The sequence below is a fragment of the Pleurodeles waltl genome, chromosome 11 (assembly GCF_031143425.1).
Source record: "Pleurodeles waltl isolate 20211129_DDA chromosome 11, aPleWal1.hap1.20221129, whole genome shotgun sequence".
In the NCBI taxonomy this organism is placed as follows: Eukaryota; Metazoa; Chordata; class Amphibia; order Caudata; family Salamandridae; genus Pleurodeles; species Pleurodeles waltl.
The window spans coordinates 708,893,281-708,910,598 of NC_090450.1; the positions used below are offsets into that span (position 1 = coordinate 708,893,281).

The 17,318-nt window shown below is 46.5% G+C and overlaps 1 protein-coding gene across 4 annotated transcripts in view; it reads left to right on the forward strand.

The window, feature by feature from the left end:
- The window catches only part of LOC138266027 (PH and SEC7 domain-containing protein 4-like), a 257,026-nt gene extending 240,906 nt beyond the window's left edge, over nt 1-16,120 (forward strand). For all 4 annotated transcript variants that reach the window (XM_069214335.1, XM_069214338.1, XM_069214336.1 and 1 more), the window contains 2 exons: nt 10,236-10,379; nt 12,932-16,120. In XM_069214335.1, coding sequence (XP_069070436.1) covers nt 10,236-10,379; nt 12,932-13,183 — 396 coding nt within the window. In that variant the 3' untranslated portion in view covers nt 13,184-16,120. The remainder of the gene's footprint in view (nt 1-10,235; nt 10,380-12,931) is intronic.
- The last annotated feature ends 1,198 nt before the right edge of the window (nt 16,121-17,318 follow it).

The window sequence follows — 17,318 nt, forward strand, 5'->3', positions numbered from 1 at the left end:
ATTGGTGTCATGAAGAGATTTGCTCAGTGAATAACAGAATGAGGATTCAACTCAGAGCATCTCTTATTATAAAGAGGGTAAAGTTCACTTTGTTAAGTATTAAAGAAAATGAAGCCCAGGTTAATGAGTATCATAAAGAAGATCCTACTCAGGTAGGTGTGTAATAGAGAGCATTAACGACATGTTTGTGAGCATTATTGTGGCAAAACCTGTTTTTATGTCTGGTTTAACAGCACGTCTTACACCTAACCTTATGTGATCAACCTAAAAATAGCTTTCAGGAGTAGCACAGAGAGGGGATTCCACTTTGTCCACAAGTTTGTGGAGTACGTTTTCATTGAGCAGAAGTTTTGTTGTGCCACACAACAATTGCTTCCACACAGCTGTGATTTTTTTCTTTGTTTATTCAGCTGCCTGAGAAAGCAGTGCGATCAGCATGCATAAAGTATTAACCTTACAGTGGGAAAAAGCTTGCCCTTTCAGGGACGTACACATGGAACTGTAATGCCACTGTTAACCTGTCTTAGAATAAGTAGATAATTTGCAGTGTTTGTTTTGCTATGGCAGCAGCAGTAATTAGAAGAGGATAATCACAACGAATGTATTGCTGTTTCCAGTCCCAGCACTCTCTGCCTCCTTTATTAACTTTAGACTTCAGAGTGAGGTTTTGTGTTTGAGAGCAGTGTGTGATGCCCGGGCTACAATGATCTACATGGATTTTTAGATGTGACTTGACATTGAGCTGCTAACTTGACACTGAAGCTGTTGTTGCACCATCTGTGAACAACAAATTAGAGATTTCAGAGTATTACTGAGAGATAGGCTTAGGCTTGACCCACATGTTGGTCCCCCTGAGAACAGGATTTTATTTGGCTGATTTTGTGTGCTTTTCCTAAAAAGACTGTTGAATTGCACTTTTTGGTTTGTGGCAAAACATATACTCATTATGCAGGACTGGATTGGTTATGAAGGGATGCCAGTGATCATGGCTTTCATCTTGTCCTGTTTATTATGAAATGTTTTGATAAAGGCTCTACATCTGATTTATTTATTGTGAAAAGTGTATGTTAAAGTCAATAGGCATTTCAGGGTGGATTGATATTACTCTATTTTGAATCCAACAGGGGCTTTTGTTGCCTGAAATCTCACAGATTAACGTAATAGTTTAGGGTTTTGGTATTGGTGACCCATCCGTACAAACTGTTAGGCTAGAAGTTATGAACTATGATAATCCTTATTAGGCTGTTATAGGAGAGATGGTATATTACTTGGGCAGCTGTAATGTTATATACATTTGTAATTTTACAACTGTATGCCTGGTGGTTTCTTGTGGGAAAGCTTGCACTCAGTGTACATGGTATTATGCCCGAGTTAGTTATAGTGACAAGGCAATGATAAAACAACTATAGGCTTGATTGGAATGCAAGGAAAAGTTATGCCAAAAGCTATAGGTCTGATATGTTTATTATGAAAAGTTATGACAAACGTAGGAGGCCTGGCTTATCTATTGTGAAATACATTTGCTAAAGCCAGTAGGACTCATAGTGGATTAATATTACATTATTTTACATGATATAGACAGGTATTTGGCCATATGTAATTGCACAGATGACTATAGCAGGCAAGGTGTTTGATGTTGGTGACGCACACAAACAAACTATGGGGATAGAAGATTTGCACAATGGAAATATTTATTAGGTTCTATAAGTAAGAATTGTATATTGTTTTAACAACTACAATGTTGTACACATTTGTGATTTTATTACTGTATCCCTGATGGGAAGGGTTATGACCAACACAGAAGGTATGAGCTGATTATGGTGACAAGCCAGTGATGAAGGTTATTAGCCTGTTTGTTTATAATGAAACATTACAATAAAGGCAGTAGGCGTAAGATACTAATTGTGAAAAGTGTATGTTAAAGGTAATAGGATTTTAAGCCTGGGTTGTTGTTACTCTTTATTAAAGCCTAAAGATAGGTATTTTGTTCCATGGATTAGGTATTTTGTTACTTGGAATTTTACAGATTACCATAGTTGTTAAGGGATTTGGTGCTGGTTACCCCCACTGACAAGCCCTGGGCATAGAAGATGTGCACTGTTAAAATCCTTGTTAGGCCCTCTAAGAAGGGAGATAACAGTTTGCTTTACCAGCTGTAATGTTGTGTACTTTTGTAATGTTATGACTGATGATTGTCTTGCGGGAAAGCTTAGGCTCAGTGCAGGAGGCCTGAGTGAGGGTATGGTGACAGGCCGATCATAACATCTAGAGGCCTGACTGGTTCACTAGGGAAATATATGTTCGGTGGCATGTGTAGCTGCAGATAAACATGCTGTGCATAGTCCGCCGTCTGGTGTTGGGTCGGAGTGTTACAAGTTGTTTTTCTTCGAAGAAGTCTTTTCGAGTCACGAGACGGAGGGACTCCTCCTTCTTTGGTTCCACTGCGCATGGGCGTCGACTCCATCTTAGATTGTTTTTTTTCCGCCATCGGGTTCGGACGTGTTCCTTTTCGCTCCGTGTTTCGGGTCGGAAAGTTAGTCAGAATCGCGGAAAACTACGTCGGTATTGTTTCGTTCGGTATCGGGTTAGATCAGAATCGACACCGAAACGTGAAGAGCTCCGGTAGCCCTTCGGGGTAATTTCGATCCCCCGTCGGGGCCTGGTCGGCCCGACCGCGTGCAACATCGAGACTGATGGAACGGACCCCGTTCCGATTCTGTCCTAAATGCCACAGTAAATATCCCTATACAGACCAACATTTGGTCTGTAACTTGTGCCTGTCACCCGAGCACAAAGAAGAGACGTGTGAGGCCTGTCGAGCGTTTCGGTCGAGAAAAACGCTCCGAGACCGAAGAGCCAGAAGGTTGCAGATGGCGTCCACGCCGACAGGACAACGACGGTCCGAGGAAGAGGGAGAAGAAGAAGAAACTTTCTACATCCATGAATCGGATTCCGAAGAATTCGACGTCGAAGAAACCGTGAGTAAGACGTCGAAACAAACACCACACGGAAAGACAGACAAAGCCCAGGGAATGCCACTGCCAACAGGCCATGGCTCAACCCATAAAGTAGGTGACTGTCCATCGGCACCGAAAAAGGGCGAGTTGGTGCCGAGGTCGTCCGACTCAGGTCGAGACACAGGCACGCAGCAATCTCGGGACCGAGAAAGTGCTGCAGAAAAGGGTCGACACCGAGACAGCGGAACCGAAGCTACTCGGCACAAAGATAGCGGCACCGAAGATGGGCGACGCCGAGAGGGTACGACACCAAAAAAGAGAAAATTCTCGTCGGAGCCGAAAACAACAAAGGACACGGTTTCGGTGCCAAAACGCCCAGCAACCGAACCGAGAGCCAGTTCCTACTCAGAGGAACAATCATTATCCTCCCAACTACAGAAACACAGATTTGAGGAGGAATTACAAACAACAGATGTAGATCACACACAAAAGCGGATCTTTATACAAAGTGGGACAGGGAAGATCAGCACTCTTCCCCCAATCAGGAGGAAAAGGAAACTAGATTTCCAACAACAAGAAAAGACACCACAAGCAAAAGTGGTAAAGAAGGTAACTCCACCACCCTCTCCACCACCGGCAACTCATAGATCACCAGCAAAAACTCCGTCACAATCACCAGCTCATACCACCATGAGCCAAGATGACCAGGACGCATGGGATCTCTACGACGCTCCGGTATCGGACAATAGCCCTGAGTCGTACCCCACCAAGCCCTCACCTCCTGAGGACAGTACAGCCTATGCACAGGTGGTAGCTAGGGCAGCAGAGTTTCATAACGTAACGCTATATTCAGAGCCTATCGAGGATGACTTCCTTTTTAACACCCTGTCCTCCACCCATAGCAATTATCAAAGCCTTCCTATGCTCCCGGGAATGCTAAGGCACGCTAAACAAATCTTTAAGGAGCCAGTTAAAAGCAGAGCAATAACTCCAAGGGTGGAGAAGAAATACAAAGCACCGCCCACAGACCCTGCTTTTATTATATCGCAACTGACACCAGATTCAGTTGTCGTAGGAGCAGCTCGTAAAAGAGCCAACTCGCACACATCAGGCGACGCACCACCTCCGGACAAGGAGAGCCGCAAGTTTGATGCAGCTGGGAAAAGGGTTGCAGTACAGGCTGCAAATCGGTGGCGTATCGCCAACTCGCAGGCACTCCTTGGGCGATATGACAGAGCCCATTGGGACGAGATGCAACATCTCATCGAGCATCTCCCCAAGGAATTCCAGAAAAGAGCAAAACAAGTGGTTGAAGAGGGACAAACCATATCCAATAACCAAATCCGCTCTTCTATGGATGCAGCAGATACAGCTGCAAGAACAATAAATACTGCGGTGACAATAAGGAGGCACGCATGGCTGTGCACATCCGGCTTCAAACCTGAGATACAACAGGCAGTGCTCAATATGCCGTTCAATGAACAACAATTGTTTGGACCAGAAGTGGACACTGCAATTGAAAAATTAAAGAAAGACACTGACACAGCTAAAGCCATGGGCGCACTCTATTCCCCGCAGGGCAGAGGCACATTTGGCACATTTCGCAAGACCACCTTCAGAGGAGGGTTTCGAGGTCAAGCCACACAAGCCAGCACCTCACAAACAACACCGTCTACCTACCAGGGACAATATCAAAGGGGAGGCTTTCGGGGCTAATACAGAGGGGGCCAATTCCCAAGAAACAGGGGAAAATTTCAAGGTCCCAAAACCCCTCAAAGCAAGCAGTGACTCACAAGTCACTCAACCCCTTCACACAACACCAGTGGGGGGAAGACTAAGCCAGTTCTACAAATCTTGGGAGGAGATAACAACAGACACTTGGGTCTTAGCAATCATCCAACATGGCTATTGCATAGAATTTCTCCAACTTCCTCCAAACGTCCCACCGAAAACACACAATATGTCAAAACAGCATTTAGACCTTCTGCAATTAGAAGTTCAAGCATTACTGCAAAAAGACGCAATAGAATTAGTACCAGGTCCACAAAAGAACACAGGAGTTTACTCACTGTACTTTCTAATACCAAAAAAGGACAAAACTCTGAGACCAATATTAGATCTCAGAACACTAAACACCTTCATCAAATCAGAACACTTTCACATGGTCACGTTACAAGACGTAATACCACTACTGAAACAGCAAGACTACATGACAACCTTAGATCTAAAAGACGCGTATTTCCATATACCGATACATCCCTTGCACAGGAAATACCTAAGGTTCGTATTCAAAGGAATACACTACCAATTCAAAGTGTTGCCATTCGGAATAACAACCGCGCCAAGAGTCTTTACGAAATGCCTAGCAGTAGTAGCTGCACATATCAGGAGGCAGCAAATACACGTGTTCCCGTACCTAGACGATTGGTTAATAAAAACCAACTCGCTGGCAAAGTGTTCACACCACACAGATTATGTTATACAAACCCTTTACAAACTGGGTTTCTCCATCAACTATGCAAAGTCACACATTCTGCCGTGTCAAACACAGCAATACTTAGGAGCGACAATCAACACAACAAAAGGGATAGCCACTCCAAGTCCACAAAGGGTTCAAAATTTTCACAGGGTGATACAAGCAATGTATCCAACACAAAAAATACATGCAAAGATGGTATTAAAACTCCTAGGCATGATGTCCTCATGCATAGCCATTGTCCCAAACGCAAGATTGCACATGAGGCCCTTACAACAGTGCCTAGCATCACAATGGTCACATGCACAGGGTCAACTTCTAGATCTGGTGTTGGTAGACCGCCAAACATATATCTCGCTTCTATGGTGGAACAGTACAAATTTAAACAAAAGGCGGCCTTTCCAAGACCCAGTGCCACAATACGTGATAACAACAGATGCTTCCAAGACAGGGTGGGGGGCACACCTCAATCAACAAAGCATACAAGGACAATGGGACGTACATCAAAGAAGGTTTCATATAAATCACCTCGAATTGTTAGCAGTATTTCTAGCGTTGAAAGCATTCCAACCCATCATATCCCACAAATACATTCTTGTCAAAACAGACAACATGACGACAATGTATTATTTAAACAAACAGGGGGTAACACACTCAACACAGTTGTGTCTCCTGACACAAGAAATATGGCATTGGGCAATTCACAACCACATTCGCCTAATGCACAGTTTATTCCAGGGATCCAGAACCAGCTAGCAGACAGTCTCTCTCGGGATCACCATCAGGTCCACGAATGGGAGATTCACACCCAAACCCTGAACACTTACTTCCGAATTTGGGGAACACCTCAAATAGACCTATTTGCAACAAAAGAAAACGCAAAATGCCAAAACTTCGCATCCTGGTACCCACACCGGCACTCTCAAGGCAATGCTCTATGGATGAATTGGTCAGGGATATTTGCATACGCTTTTCCCCCTCTCCCTCTCCTTCCATATCTAGTAAACAGATTGAGTCAAAACAAACTCAAACTCATACTAATAGCACCAACATGGGCAAGACAACCTTGGTATACAACACTACTAGACCTGTCAGTAGTACCTCATGTCAAACTACCCAACAGGCCAGATCTGTTAACACAACAAGAGCAACAGATCAGGCATCCAAACCCAGCATCGCTGAATCTAGCAATTTGGCTCCTGAAATCCTAGAATTTGGACACTTAAACCTCACACAAGAATGTATGGAGGTCATAAAACAAGCTAGAAGGCCATCCACTAGACACTGCTATGCAAGTAAATGGAAAAGATTTGTTTGCTACTGCCATAATAATCAAGTTCGACCATTGCATGCATCTCCAAAAGATGTAGTAGGGTATTTACTACATTTGCAAAAGTCAAATCTAGCTTTCTCTTCCATAAAGATACATCTCGCAGCAATATCTGCATACCTGCAAATTACTCATTCAACTTCCCTATTTAGAATACCTGTCATTAAAGCGTTTATGGAAGGCCTAAAAAGAATCATACCACCAAGGACACCACCTGTTCCTTCATGGAACCTCAATATTGTTTTAACAAGACTCATGGGTCCACCTTTCGAACCCATGCATTCCTGCGAAATGCAATATTTAACGTGGAAAGTTGCATTTCTCATTGCCATTACATCTCTAAGAAGAGTAAGTGAAATTCAGGCATTTACTATACAAGAACCATTTATTCAAATACACAAAAATAAGGTAGTTCTAAGAACCAACCCAAAATTCTTACCAAAGGTTATCTCACCGTTCCACTTAAATCAAACAGTAGAATTGCCAGTGTTCTTTCCACAGCCAGACTCAATAGCTGAAAGAGCACTACATACAGTAGACATCAAAAGAGCACTAATGTACTACATTGACAGAACAAAACTAATTAGGAAAACAAAACAACTATTTATTGCATTTCAAAAACCTCATACAGGAAATCCAATATCAAAACAAGGTATAGCTAGATGGATAGTTAAGTGCATCCAAACCTGCTATCTTAAAGCAAAGAGAGAGCTGCCTATTACACCAAAGGCACACTCAACCAGAAAGAAAGGTGCTACCATGGCCTTTCTAGGCAATATTCCAATGAACGAAGTATGTAAGGCAGCAACATGGTCTACGCCTCATACATTTACTAAGCACTACTGTGTAGACGTGTTATCTGCACAACAAGCCACAGTAGGGCAAGCTGTACTAAGAACATTATTTCAAACTACTTCCACTCCTACAGGCTGAACCACCGCTTTTGGGGAGATAACTGCTTACTAGTCTATGCACAGCATGTGTATCTGCAGCTACACATGCCATCGAACGGAAAATGTCACTTACCCAGTGTACATCTGTTCGTGGCATTAGTCGCTGCAGATTCACATGCGCCCACCCGCCTCCCCGGGAGCCTGTAGCCATTTGGAAGTAATCTTCAACATTTGTACATTTGTAAATATATTACTTTAACCTTCATTTTGTACATACTTATTCATTCCATTGCATGGGCACTATTACCAACATACACAACTCCTACCTCACCCTCTGCGGGGAAAACAATCTAAGATGGAGTCGACGCCCATGCGCAATGGAACCAAAGAAGGAGGAGTCCCTCGGTCTCGTGACTCGAAAAGACTTCTTCGAAGAAAAACAACTTGTAACACTCCGACCCAACACCAGACGGCAGACTATGCACAGCATGTGAATCTGCAGCGACTAATGCCACGAACAGATGTACACTGGGTAAGTGACATTTTCCTTCCATATTCTGATTTGTTTACTATGTAAACTTATGTTAATATCATTAGGCATTTAAAGATGGAATGGTACTTTTCTTTATTAAAGCCAATATATTGGTATTTCGTTGCATGAAATTTCACACATTATAGTTTCTAGAGAAGTGTTTTAGTCTTGGTTACCACCTCTGACATTCCAGGGATAGAAGATTTGCACTGTTATGATTCTTCCTAGAATCTCCTCACTGACAAGCTTAGCTCCCTGTCAGGATCTTATAATCAAAAAGTTAATGAAATAATACATATGTGTGTGTATTGTTTATATGTATATACATAAAGGGCCTTTGTGTCAGTTCACTTAAGCCATTGGTCTGTCCAAATTGCATTTAATCCCTGCTTCTGTTCATCACAACATACTGCATGAGGTAGTGGGTCTGTCCATATCAGTCAATGGTTATCCTGGCTCATAAACTACGGCATTTTCTGATCACATTTGCGCATCCACATCAAATTAGTGACCTTCAGGGTCAGAGTTGGTTGGCTTGTCCTTTGGTTTTTAGTTTTGTATTATTAAAGTTCCCCTTTCATTTCTTTACTTCTTCCCTTTTTATTGGAAATCTTTCTTAAGAATGATACTACAGCTCTTCAGGCACTGGTCGCTTGCTTGCTACTCATTTCATCTGCAGTGTGTGGCATAACATGTGGCCACTTCCATTAGACCAGGACACTAGTATGAAATGCCCTTGTCAATATTATACCAGTGGTAGGCCACCTATGACCAGGTGTTTCAGGATGTGGGTAATGACTGACTACAGGCCGGCTTTGTTGGTGATGAGTTGGTCATTAAAGGTTAATTGTGCTTCTTGTTGGCTCCTTCCAACCTGCTGGTTTGGTGTGTTGGTGAAATCGTGCAGATTTCGGGACTCTATGCCTTATGAACAAAGCATAGGGATTGGAAGTGAGGCTGGTGTGTGATGAGCTCTCAGCGTAAGTGTTGGGGGGCTAGTAGTATGACGTTCTGTCATCTGAGGCCTAGGACTACTTTCTCTTCGTAAGTGAGACTAAAATTTAACTTTGCTTTAAGTGGTCAGCGAGGTCTAGCAATGGAACCTTCATGGCGAGTGGACGTTAAAAATATTCAAACTTGCGTGGACAGAAAAGTTCCCTGTTTCAAAATAATAGGATAAGGTGTTTCCTAGTAATAATAATATATCCTTTGTAATGGACTATCAAGAGAAAAGACAGACAGTTGGGTGAAACGCAAATACTGACTTTTTAGATGCAAGATTTGTTCTTGTTTCTGGAAAAAGTGTCTGGAGAGGACTAGGAATTTTTTATCACCTAGATTATGTGTACTTGTATTGTGATGTACCAACACTTTGAGGTACCCGGATTATGCGGTGTCTGAGCAATGGATGATGGTGCTTTTTCTGGTGGATACTTCAACCTGCAGAATCCTCACCTGTAGAATAATCCCAAATCAAACTTCAAAGCTCCCAGGGGCGCTGGTTTCGCCCACATCCTGGCGTGACGGGCAGGGCGACCTTCAGCCCGTTGCGGATACGAAGGAGGATTACTGACTGCTCAGCCCGCATTACAGCGCTCATTAACGAGCGTTCACCGGCTCCCATAAAGCCGATTGCCTTCAGGATAAGAAAATTATCTCCAGTAGTATGTACACACAAGTGAGGGATTATAGTGGCTCTGAGTGCTAAAGGGACCATTATTGCCAGCTGTGTGTGGCGCGTGCTGTAGGCCCGGTGGGCGGGAGTTGTGGGAGGGGATGGGGTAGGCACAGAGCAGTTTCCTTCACAAATTCAGAGACCAGAATCACGAGTAAACGCTTTCTACTAGGTGCGAGTTTTATAGTTCCCGACAGCAATATTCGACACTGACAAGCATGTCCTTTCCTTACAGCTTTAGTGGCGTAGTAAAAAAAACGAGGGTTGGTTCCGCAGGCCTTACCATAGTGAGGCGGTGGTTTGTGTACGATGTAGTGAGGTGCTGGTGCTGGTGGGGTTATGGTTAACGAGGTCTGGTGTCTCGCCCCGCAGGAGGATCAGCGTCAGTCCCACGAGCTGTGGATGGACACCTTCACCGACGACCTGGCCGAGCACCAGAGGAACCTTCCAGATAAGAAGAGCAAGGCGCGAGACTGGGAGGAGTACCGCACGAGGGGAGAGTACCTGCTCTACGAGGTGAGCAGGCGGCAGCGGGGTTATTCGAGGCGGCAGGGGTATCTGCGTAGCGCGGCAGAGCTGCAGCCCGGGATTGGGGCGCATCGGTAGATCTGCTTGCAGTGGCGTGGAGGTGCTGCAGGTCAGCGGTAGGGAGGGGGTATTCGTGTGCGCCACAAACCTGTCCTATGGATACTGCAGCTCAGGGCGTGGACAACGGAGCTCGTTGTATTGAATAAGAGAGCTGCAAGTCACTATTTAGGCGCTTCCCTGGGGCTGTGGTGCTGCACGTCATAGATAGGGCACCAGGTGTGGTTTGCCCCCCCAAGCCCAGACGCTGCAGGTCAAGGCTGGGCGAAGACCAGCAGCTCTGTGCGGTGCCTAGTACTGGGAGGGGAGTGGTGCAGATCAGGATTGGGGTGCATCGAAAGAGTTGTGGGTGTCGGCCTTGCCGGGGTGCTGCAGGCCAGGGGTCGGGTGGCGGACACAGGCCAGGGTTTGATTGGCAGAAATGTGTGAGGTCCCTAGGATTGAATGGCGAAGGTGCAGGTTAGGATTGAGCTGCGCCTGAAGAACGGTGTGTGCTGCAGTACAGGCCGGGCGTGGCAGCGGATGTGTGCGGGCCCCAGACTAGGAGCGCTGCGGGTCTCTCGGGACTGGGCCGAGACATGTCTGAGGGCACTAGGACAGGAGCAGGGGTGCTTCACATTACAATTAGGGTCTATCTGCAGTGTTGTGGGTGCTGTCGTAGCAAGGGTTTTGCATGTCAGGGGTGGGGTAACAAGGCAGTGCTTTGTACCTAGAGGTGAAAAGGGTCCCGCAGATCTCGACGGGGGTACACTGGCAGAGCAGTGTGTGCATGTGAAGCAGGGGTTGCCCCATGTGTGCTCTAAGGCAACCGAGATGTACGGATTGTAACGGGGATGCTGCTGGTCGGGTGCACTGTAAAGCTTGCTTGCTGGCTTACAGGGTTATGGCTAGGGAAACAGCGTGGGTCCCAGGACCGAAGTAAGATGCGACGCTGCAGCTAACAATTGGCTACCTTTTATTGGGAGGGGGCGGGGGAGGGGGGAGCGGCGGCTTTGGGCTGAAATAAAAGCCAGCTACTGGGCAGAATTGACCTCCGCTTGGTGTAGGGGAGTGTGTCCAAGGCAGAATTAACGAGCTCTAGTGGAGGTGGGTGTCTGCCTGGCAGAACTGAGATTTAGTGGAGGTGGGAGTGTCCTGGGCAGAACTGAGATTTAGTGGAGGTGGGAGTGTCCTGGGCAGAACTGAGGAGCTGTAGCGGATGGCAGGTGTGTCCGAGTAGGAGTGAGGGGTGCTGCAGGGCAGATTTGAGTAGCGTTAGTGAGGTATGTGTGCTTGTGTATAAGGACAGGATTGGTGAGCTTTTGTGGAGGTGGATGTTCCCTGGGCAGAATTGGGGAGCTTTATTGGAGGTGGGTGTGCCCTGGGCAGAATTGAGGAGTATTGGTAGAGGTGAGTGTACCTTGGACTGGAATAAGGGCAGAACTGATGTTCTTCAGTTAAGTTTGGTGTACCTTGGACTGGAAAAAAGGCAGATTTGACGAGGGTTAGTGAACGTGAGTGTGCTCTGGAAAGAATTGACGACCTTACGTGGGAGTGGGAATGTCCGGGACTGGACGAAGAGGCTGTTGTAGGGCAGAATTGAGGAACTTTATTGGAGGTGCTCGTTCCCTGGACTGGAATATAGACAGACTTGGTAGTAGAGGTGGGTCTTACCTAGACTGCAATAAGGGCAGAATTAGGGAGCTTTATTGGAGGTGGGTGTGGCCAGGATTGAAATAGGAGAATGCAACAGGGCAGAAGTCGGGCACTGTAAGAGATGTTCGTTGATTGAGGATTGAGATGGTTGACGATTTTTCCTTGTTTTTTTTTAAGGACAGCCGCGTGTGAATCTTGGGGCTGGGATGGGGGCTCTGTAGGCCCGGATTGTGGTCCATCGGCAGAGCTGTGTGTGATGGTAGAGGAGGAGTGCTGCATCAGAGAGCTGTGTATGTGGGCCCTACTGCTGAAATCTGGGTGCTAAAGGTCCAGATTAGGTCGTGTTGGCCAAACTGGGACTAGGCGCTGCAAGACTGTTGCATAGTTGGGGCTGGTGCGTGGTAGGGCTGGGACAGGGAGCTGCATGTGGGCCCCTGAGCTGGAACTGCGTGGATGATGCAAGGTAGAACTGACAGGCTTTAGTAGGCGTGAGTGGGCCCTGGACCGTAAAAGTGGATGCTGCAGGGCAGAACTGGCGAGTTTAAAGTCCATGTTAAGGGCTGTGACCTCCTGACCTGACAGGGTGGCTGGGCCGGACTGGAGTAACAGGAGATGTTGTGATGAAGGATTTCACTGACAGAGTTTGTGTGTCGGTCTCAGTATCGGAAAGCAAGGGGCGCTGTAGCTCGCCGTGAGGTAAATAGGCAGGGCCACGCGAGCTCCCGTCACACAGTGAGTGTTAACTTCGGGTCGGGATTACACTAGCACACGACACGCTGAATTAACAATATTGTCTTGAAACATTTAATGTACACTTGTCTGACCTCTTTCCCCGTTTTCATTCACAGAAAATCCGATACGAGACGTATGTGAAGCTCTTGGATGCCAAACTCCGCAGCGGCACCAACGACCTGGACCAGTGGGAAGCCCAGCTGCAGGAGTCCAGCGACACCGTGGACGACAGTTCGTCTCTAAAGAAGTCCCACTCCAGCCCCTCACTGACCCAGGAGCAGTCCCCCACAGTGAAGGTCAAGCGCAATATCTCTGAGCGCCGCACTTACCGCCGCATCATACCAAAGAGGAATAAGAACCCGATGTGACGTATCCGGAGACCCCTCCCGGAGGGTCTGGAAGGGTCTCTGCCAACTCCCAGACTCTCACGTTCAGAACCAAGGAAAGGACTGCGCCTAAAGACACGTTGGTGTGTGTTGAGGGCACTATACATCCTTGCCATAACGAAGGCGATTCCTAGGGAATTTGTGATGACCACGATTTTCTTCTGGTCGTCGGTACTTCACAGGTTTTGCCGCTTGGCGGCGCCTTTGTCTTAACTTATCGTCAAGAAAATGAACATTTGACTTCTGAACTCTAGGCTGAAGCCAGAACGTCCTTGTGCATTATTAACGGGGTTGGTTAGGACAGCTTAAGGTACGGTTTAGGGGTTGCGAGACGGCTGGCACCGTCTCAGCCCCACATACATCCCAAGTTAACCGTCCTTCCTCCCATCCTAGACGCTCAACGACTTGTAATGCACGCTACCTCTGGCTCTGCAGCACCGACGCATGCTGGATTTACCTATAGGAACCCCCTTCTTGGACCGTTTAAATGTGAACGCCCGATTTGTTTATATAGCAGCTAATATTAATGGAATCAGCAACTGCTCAAGCACCGGAGTGTGTGTATAGAGCGCATAGGACCCGATTGGAGATTGTTTAGTTTGCAATACCCCTAGTGTTATTGTAGGAGGCTGTCCAGAAGCCCCTTAAAATGCCTGTAGTGGGAGGGCATGTCATTTCAGAGCCTTCGTCAGGTTTTCATGGTCAGCCGATGTGTACCGGACTGGCTCCTGGCCTAAGCAGTGAGGCCAGACATTGTGCTGTGGCTTGTGGTGCTCAAGAGCTCAGTGCCCTTGTCTGAGGGTTGAAGCTCTGGTGTGGAAGGGCAGGGACTCTGTGCCGTGGTTTTATGAGGGCAGGAGCAGTGTGCCACAGCTGCGTGAGAGCAGGACTTCTGGTCCCCGGTTTTGTGAGGTGTCTTTGTAGGGGACAGGAGCTCTCTGCACTGGCTGTGTGAAGGAAAGTAACTCCGTGCCATTGTGGAGTGAGTGTAGGAACTACGAATGAATCGTGTGAGGGCAGAACTTTTGTGCCCTAGTTATGTGAGCACGGGAGCTCTGTTCCCTGATTGTGTGAGGACAGGGTGCGTTGTGCCCTGGTTGTGAAGACGGGGGCTCTGTGTTGTGGTTGAGTGAGGGGGAACTCCATTTCCAAGTTGTGTGAGGGCCAGACCTCTGTGCACTTGTCGTGTGAGAACAGGAGCTGTGTGTGCCATGTTTGTTTGATCGAAGGACCTCTGGGCCTTGTTTTGAGTGAGGGGAGGAACTTTGCCTCTGTTGTGTGAGGGCAGAAGGTTAGTGCCCTTGTGTGAGCGCTGGAGCTCTATGCCTTGGTTGTGAAAAAGTGGAAACTTTGGGCCCTAGTTGTTGAAGGCAGGAGCTCTGTTCGCTGATTGTGAGGGCATTTGGTCTGTGTCCTGGTTGTGTGAGGGCAGGAGCTCAGTGTCCTCGCTTTTTGAGGACTGAAGCTGAATGCCGTTCTGTGCGTGCTTGTGTGAAGGCTAGGACCCCTGTGCCCAAGTTGTGTGAAGGCAGGGGCTGTGCGCCTTGGTTTTACTTGGGCAGGAGCTCTGTCATTGGGTTAGCGCAGAGTTTCTGTGCCCGGGTTGTGTGAAGGAAGGAGCTCTGTAGCGTGATTGGGTGAGAGCGGAATCCCTGTGGCGTTCTTTGGCGAGGGCAAAAGCTCTGCGCCTCGGCTGTGCGAAGGAAGTTGCTTTGTGCTGTGATTGAGTGAGGACTTGCGTTGTGTGTCCTGGTTGCATTAGCGCAGGAGCTCTGTGCCTCTGTTGCATGAGGGCAGGAGCTCTTTCTCATGGAGGTGTATGGGAAAGAGCTCTGTGCCCTGGAAGGTGATTGCAGATGTTTTCTGCCTTTGCAGTTAGGAGGTCCGTGCCTTGAGATTTATTGTAAAAATACCTCTGTGACGTGCTGCACACTGATGAATGCATCCTTTACCAAGAGACCTTAAACTACCCCAGTCCACCCATTCCTGTTCATGAAACGTATTGCTGGAAAATTAGGCGCTCAGCGGCAGGTTTGGTAGAACAAAGAAGTCCCATACACCACCGTTATACATGTGCGCTTTTCAGCGTCACAAGCATGTCAGTTATTTTGCTTTGGACCATTCAGCCAATTATCGACCATAATCTGAAGGGGATGCCTGAGGCAAATAACCAAAGTACATGTTCCAAGACCTCGGCCATTGACTTATTTCCTGATCCTTCAGTGTCTCTGCTGCACTGCTGTATTTCTCTTGTCTCCAGAATCTTAGCCAATGGCATGATGTCACTGGCCACTAGGTGTTATGGTTGCATCAGTGGCTGCTCCCTCTAGACAATCAGCCTATCAGTGTGTTGGCCGCTAGGTATCAGTGCTGATCTTTTGGTGCTGTTGTCCCAGTAGGTCATTACCAACTGTGTCCCCAGGTGTCCATTACAACTCAACACAGAGCTCTGTGGCACGCCCTGGGTTGAACAACCCAAGTAAGTAGACAGCGCTGGAAATGAAAAAAAGCAGGCGCTCATGTCCTAAATCCAGCTTCTGTCTACATCCATGGTTCATGCATTCTTATGCTGAATGACATCGGAGACAGTGGGGCGATGAGGGAACAGGGACGCCTCAATGCAGACTGCATGCTGCCACATCCATCCCTATCTGTTCCTGTCCCTCATGGATGCAGAGCTTGATCTTCCTCCATAGAGCCATTCCAAGGCAGTCTGAATGTAGACCCCAGACCTCCCAGTTGCCATGATGGCACATTAAAAGTACATTACATTCCAAAGAGTCTCTAAGCACAGAAGAAACAGGGGAAATTGCATTGGAAGGGATCGTAAATCAACAGCAGGCCTAAGTTAAACGCTTAAGTTATGTTCTGTGTTCAATATGCTTCTTTTATTTATATATAAAGTACATTTATATTCGGCACTGAGTTGTGTGTGATGTTTTTGGCACCAGTTGATTGGACACTCCCTATTTTTTACTTTGTGGTCTCAGGGTGTCTGATTACTTTAGCCCAGGCTCTCTTGTTCCTGGACTTGAGGTCTTGGGGATCCAGAATGAATGCGGCTTCGCTCCGGATTACCAGGGTTCTGGTTCCTTCGCTCAGGGCCTTAATTTGCTTATTTCAGGTGTGTGGTGTCTGTTTGTGTTTGTGTTCCAGTGTCTCTGTTTATGATCTCTAAACTTTCAGTTCTTCAATATTGAATCTTTCTTACCTGAGCATGCTTGAATATTTACTGTCCCACAGTCAAAATAAGCAATATAAAGCCAGCCCATTGGACTCTTAGCGCTTAAACAAGTGAAACTGTTAACCAATTCACATTATTTAAAAATGAACCAAAATCTAGCCAGATATCAGCTCATGAATCATCCTTCTCCTGAATGACCCCCATACCACAGATTTCTAACCACCATTATAGTGAAGAGAATGTCCCTGAGCTCTGCTCAGTTCTTCATTCAGATAACTACTTTCACAGCTTTCTTTGATCTTTGGCTGTACTCCATCTATCATCATAACAAAAGGTAACATCTTAGCTATTCTTTTTCTGACTAAGGACACCATGTATTTTTAGGCCTTGCAAGACCTCTGGGAAATCCAGACTTCTTTCTGAGGACCCGCGTAAGGAATACCTTTATTGTCTGCATCCTGATCACAGACAAAAGGAATCTAAGCATTGCCACAGTTTTTTCGCAAAAAGTCACAAGGCTAAGGAAGCAGGCTTCCTTTGTGATTACAGAGTAAAAGAAAAGGAAACTCTAGCTTCTGCTGATGAAGGAGTGGGAACATCATCTCCTCAAAGAAAAGCCCGCAAAAGAGAGAGACAGGAAGAAGAAGATTCTACGGGAGAAACTTCAAAGCAGGTTCAGAAGAGTAAAAGGTCATCTTCTTTTACTAAAAAAAAAAAAGCTAGCCATAAACATTCATCACCTTTTCTAGCAGAAAATGAAACCAAAATCAGTCAGAGCCTTCAACTCCATCAGTGAAAGCAGTGACTTCGCTACAGACTGTAGTCTACGCACTCCCCATTGACGAGACGCGCAAAAACAAGGTCTACATAGACAAGGACCATTGCTTCATCATCAAGACCGTCAACATAATTTACTGCGATGAGTACATAACA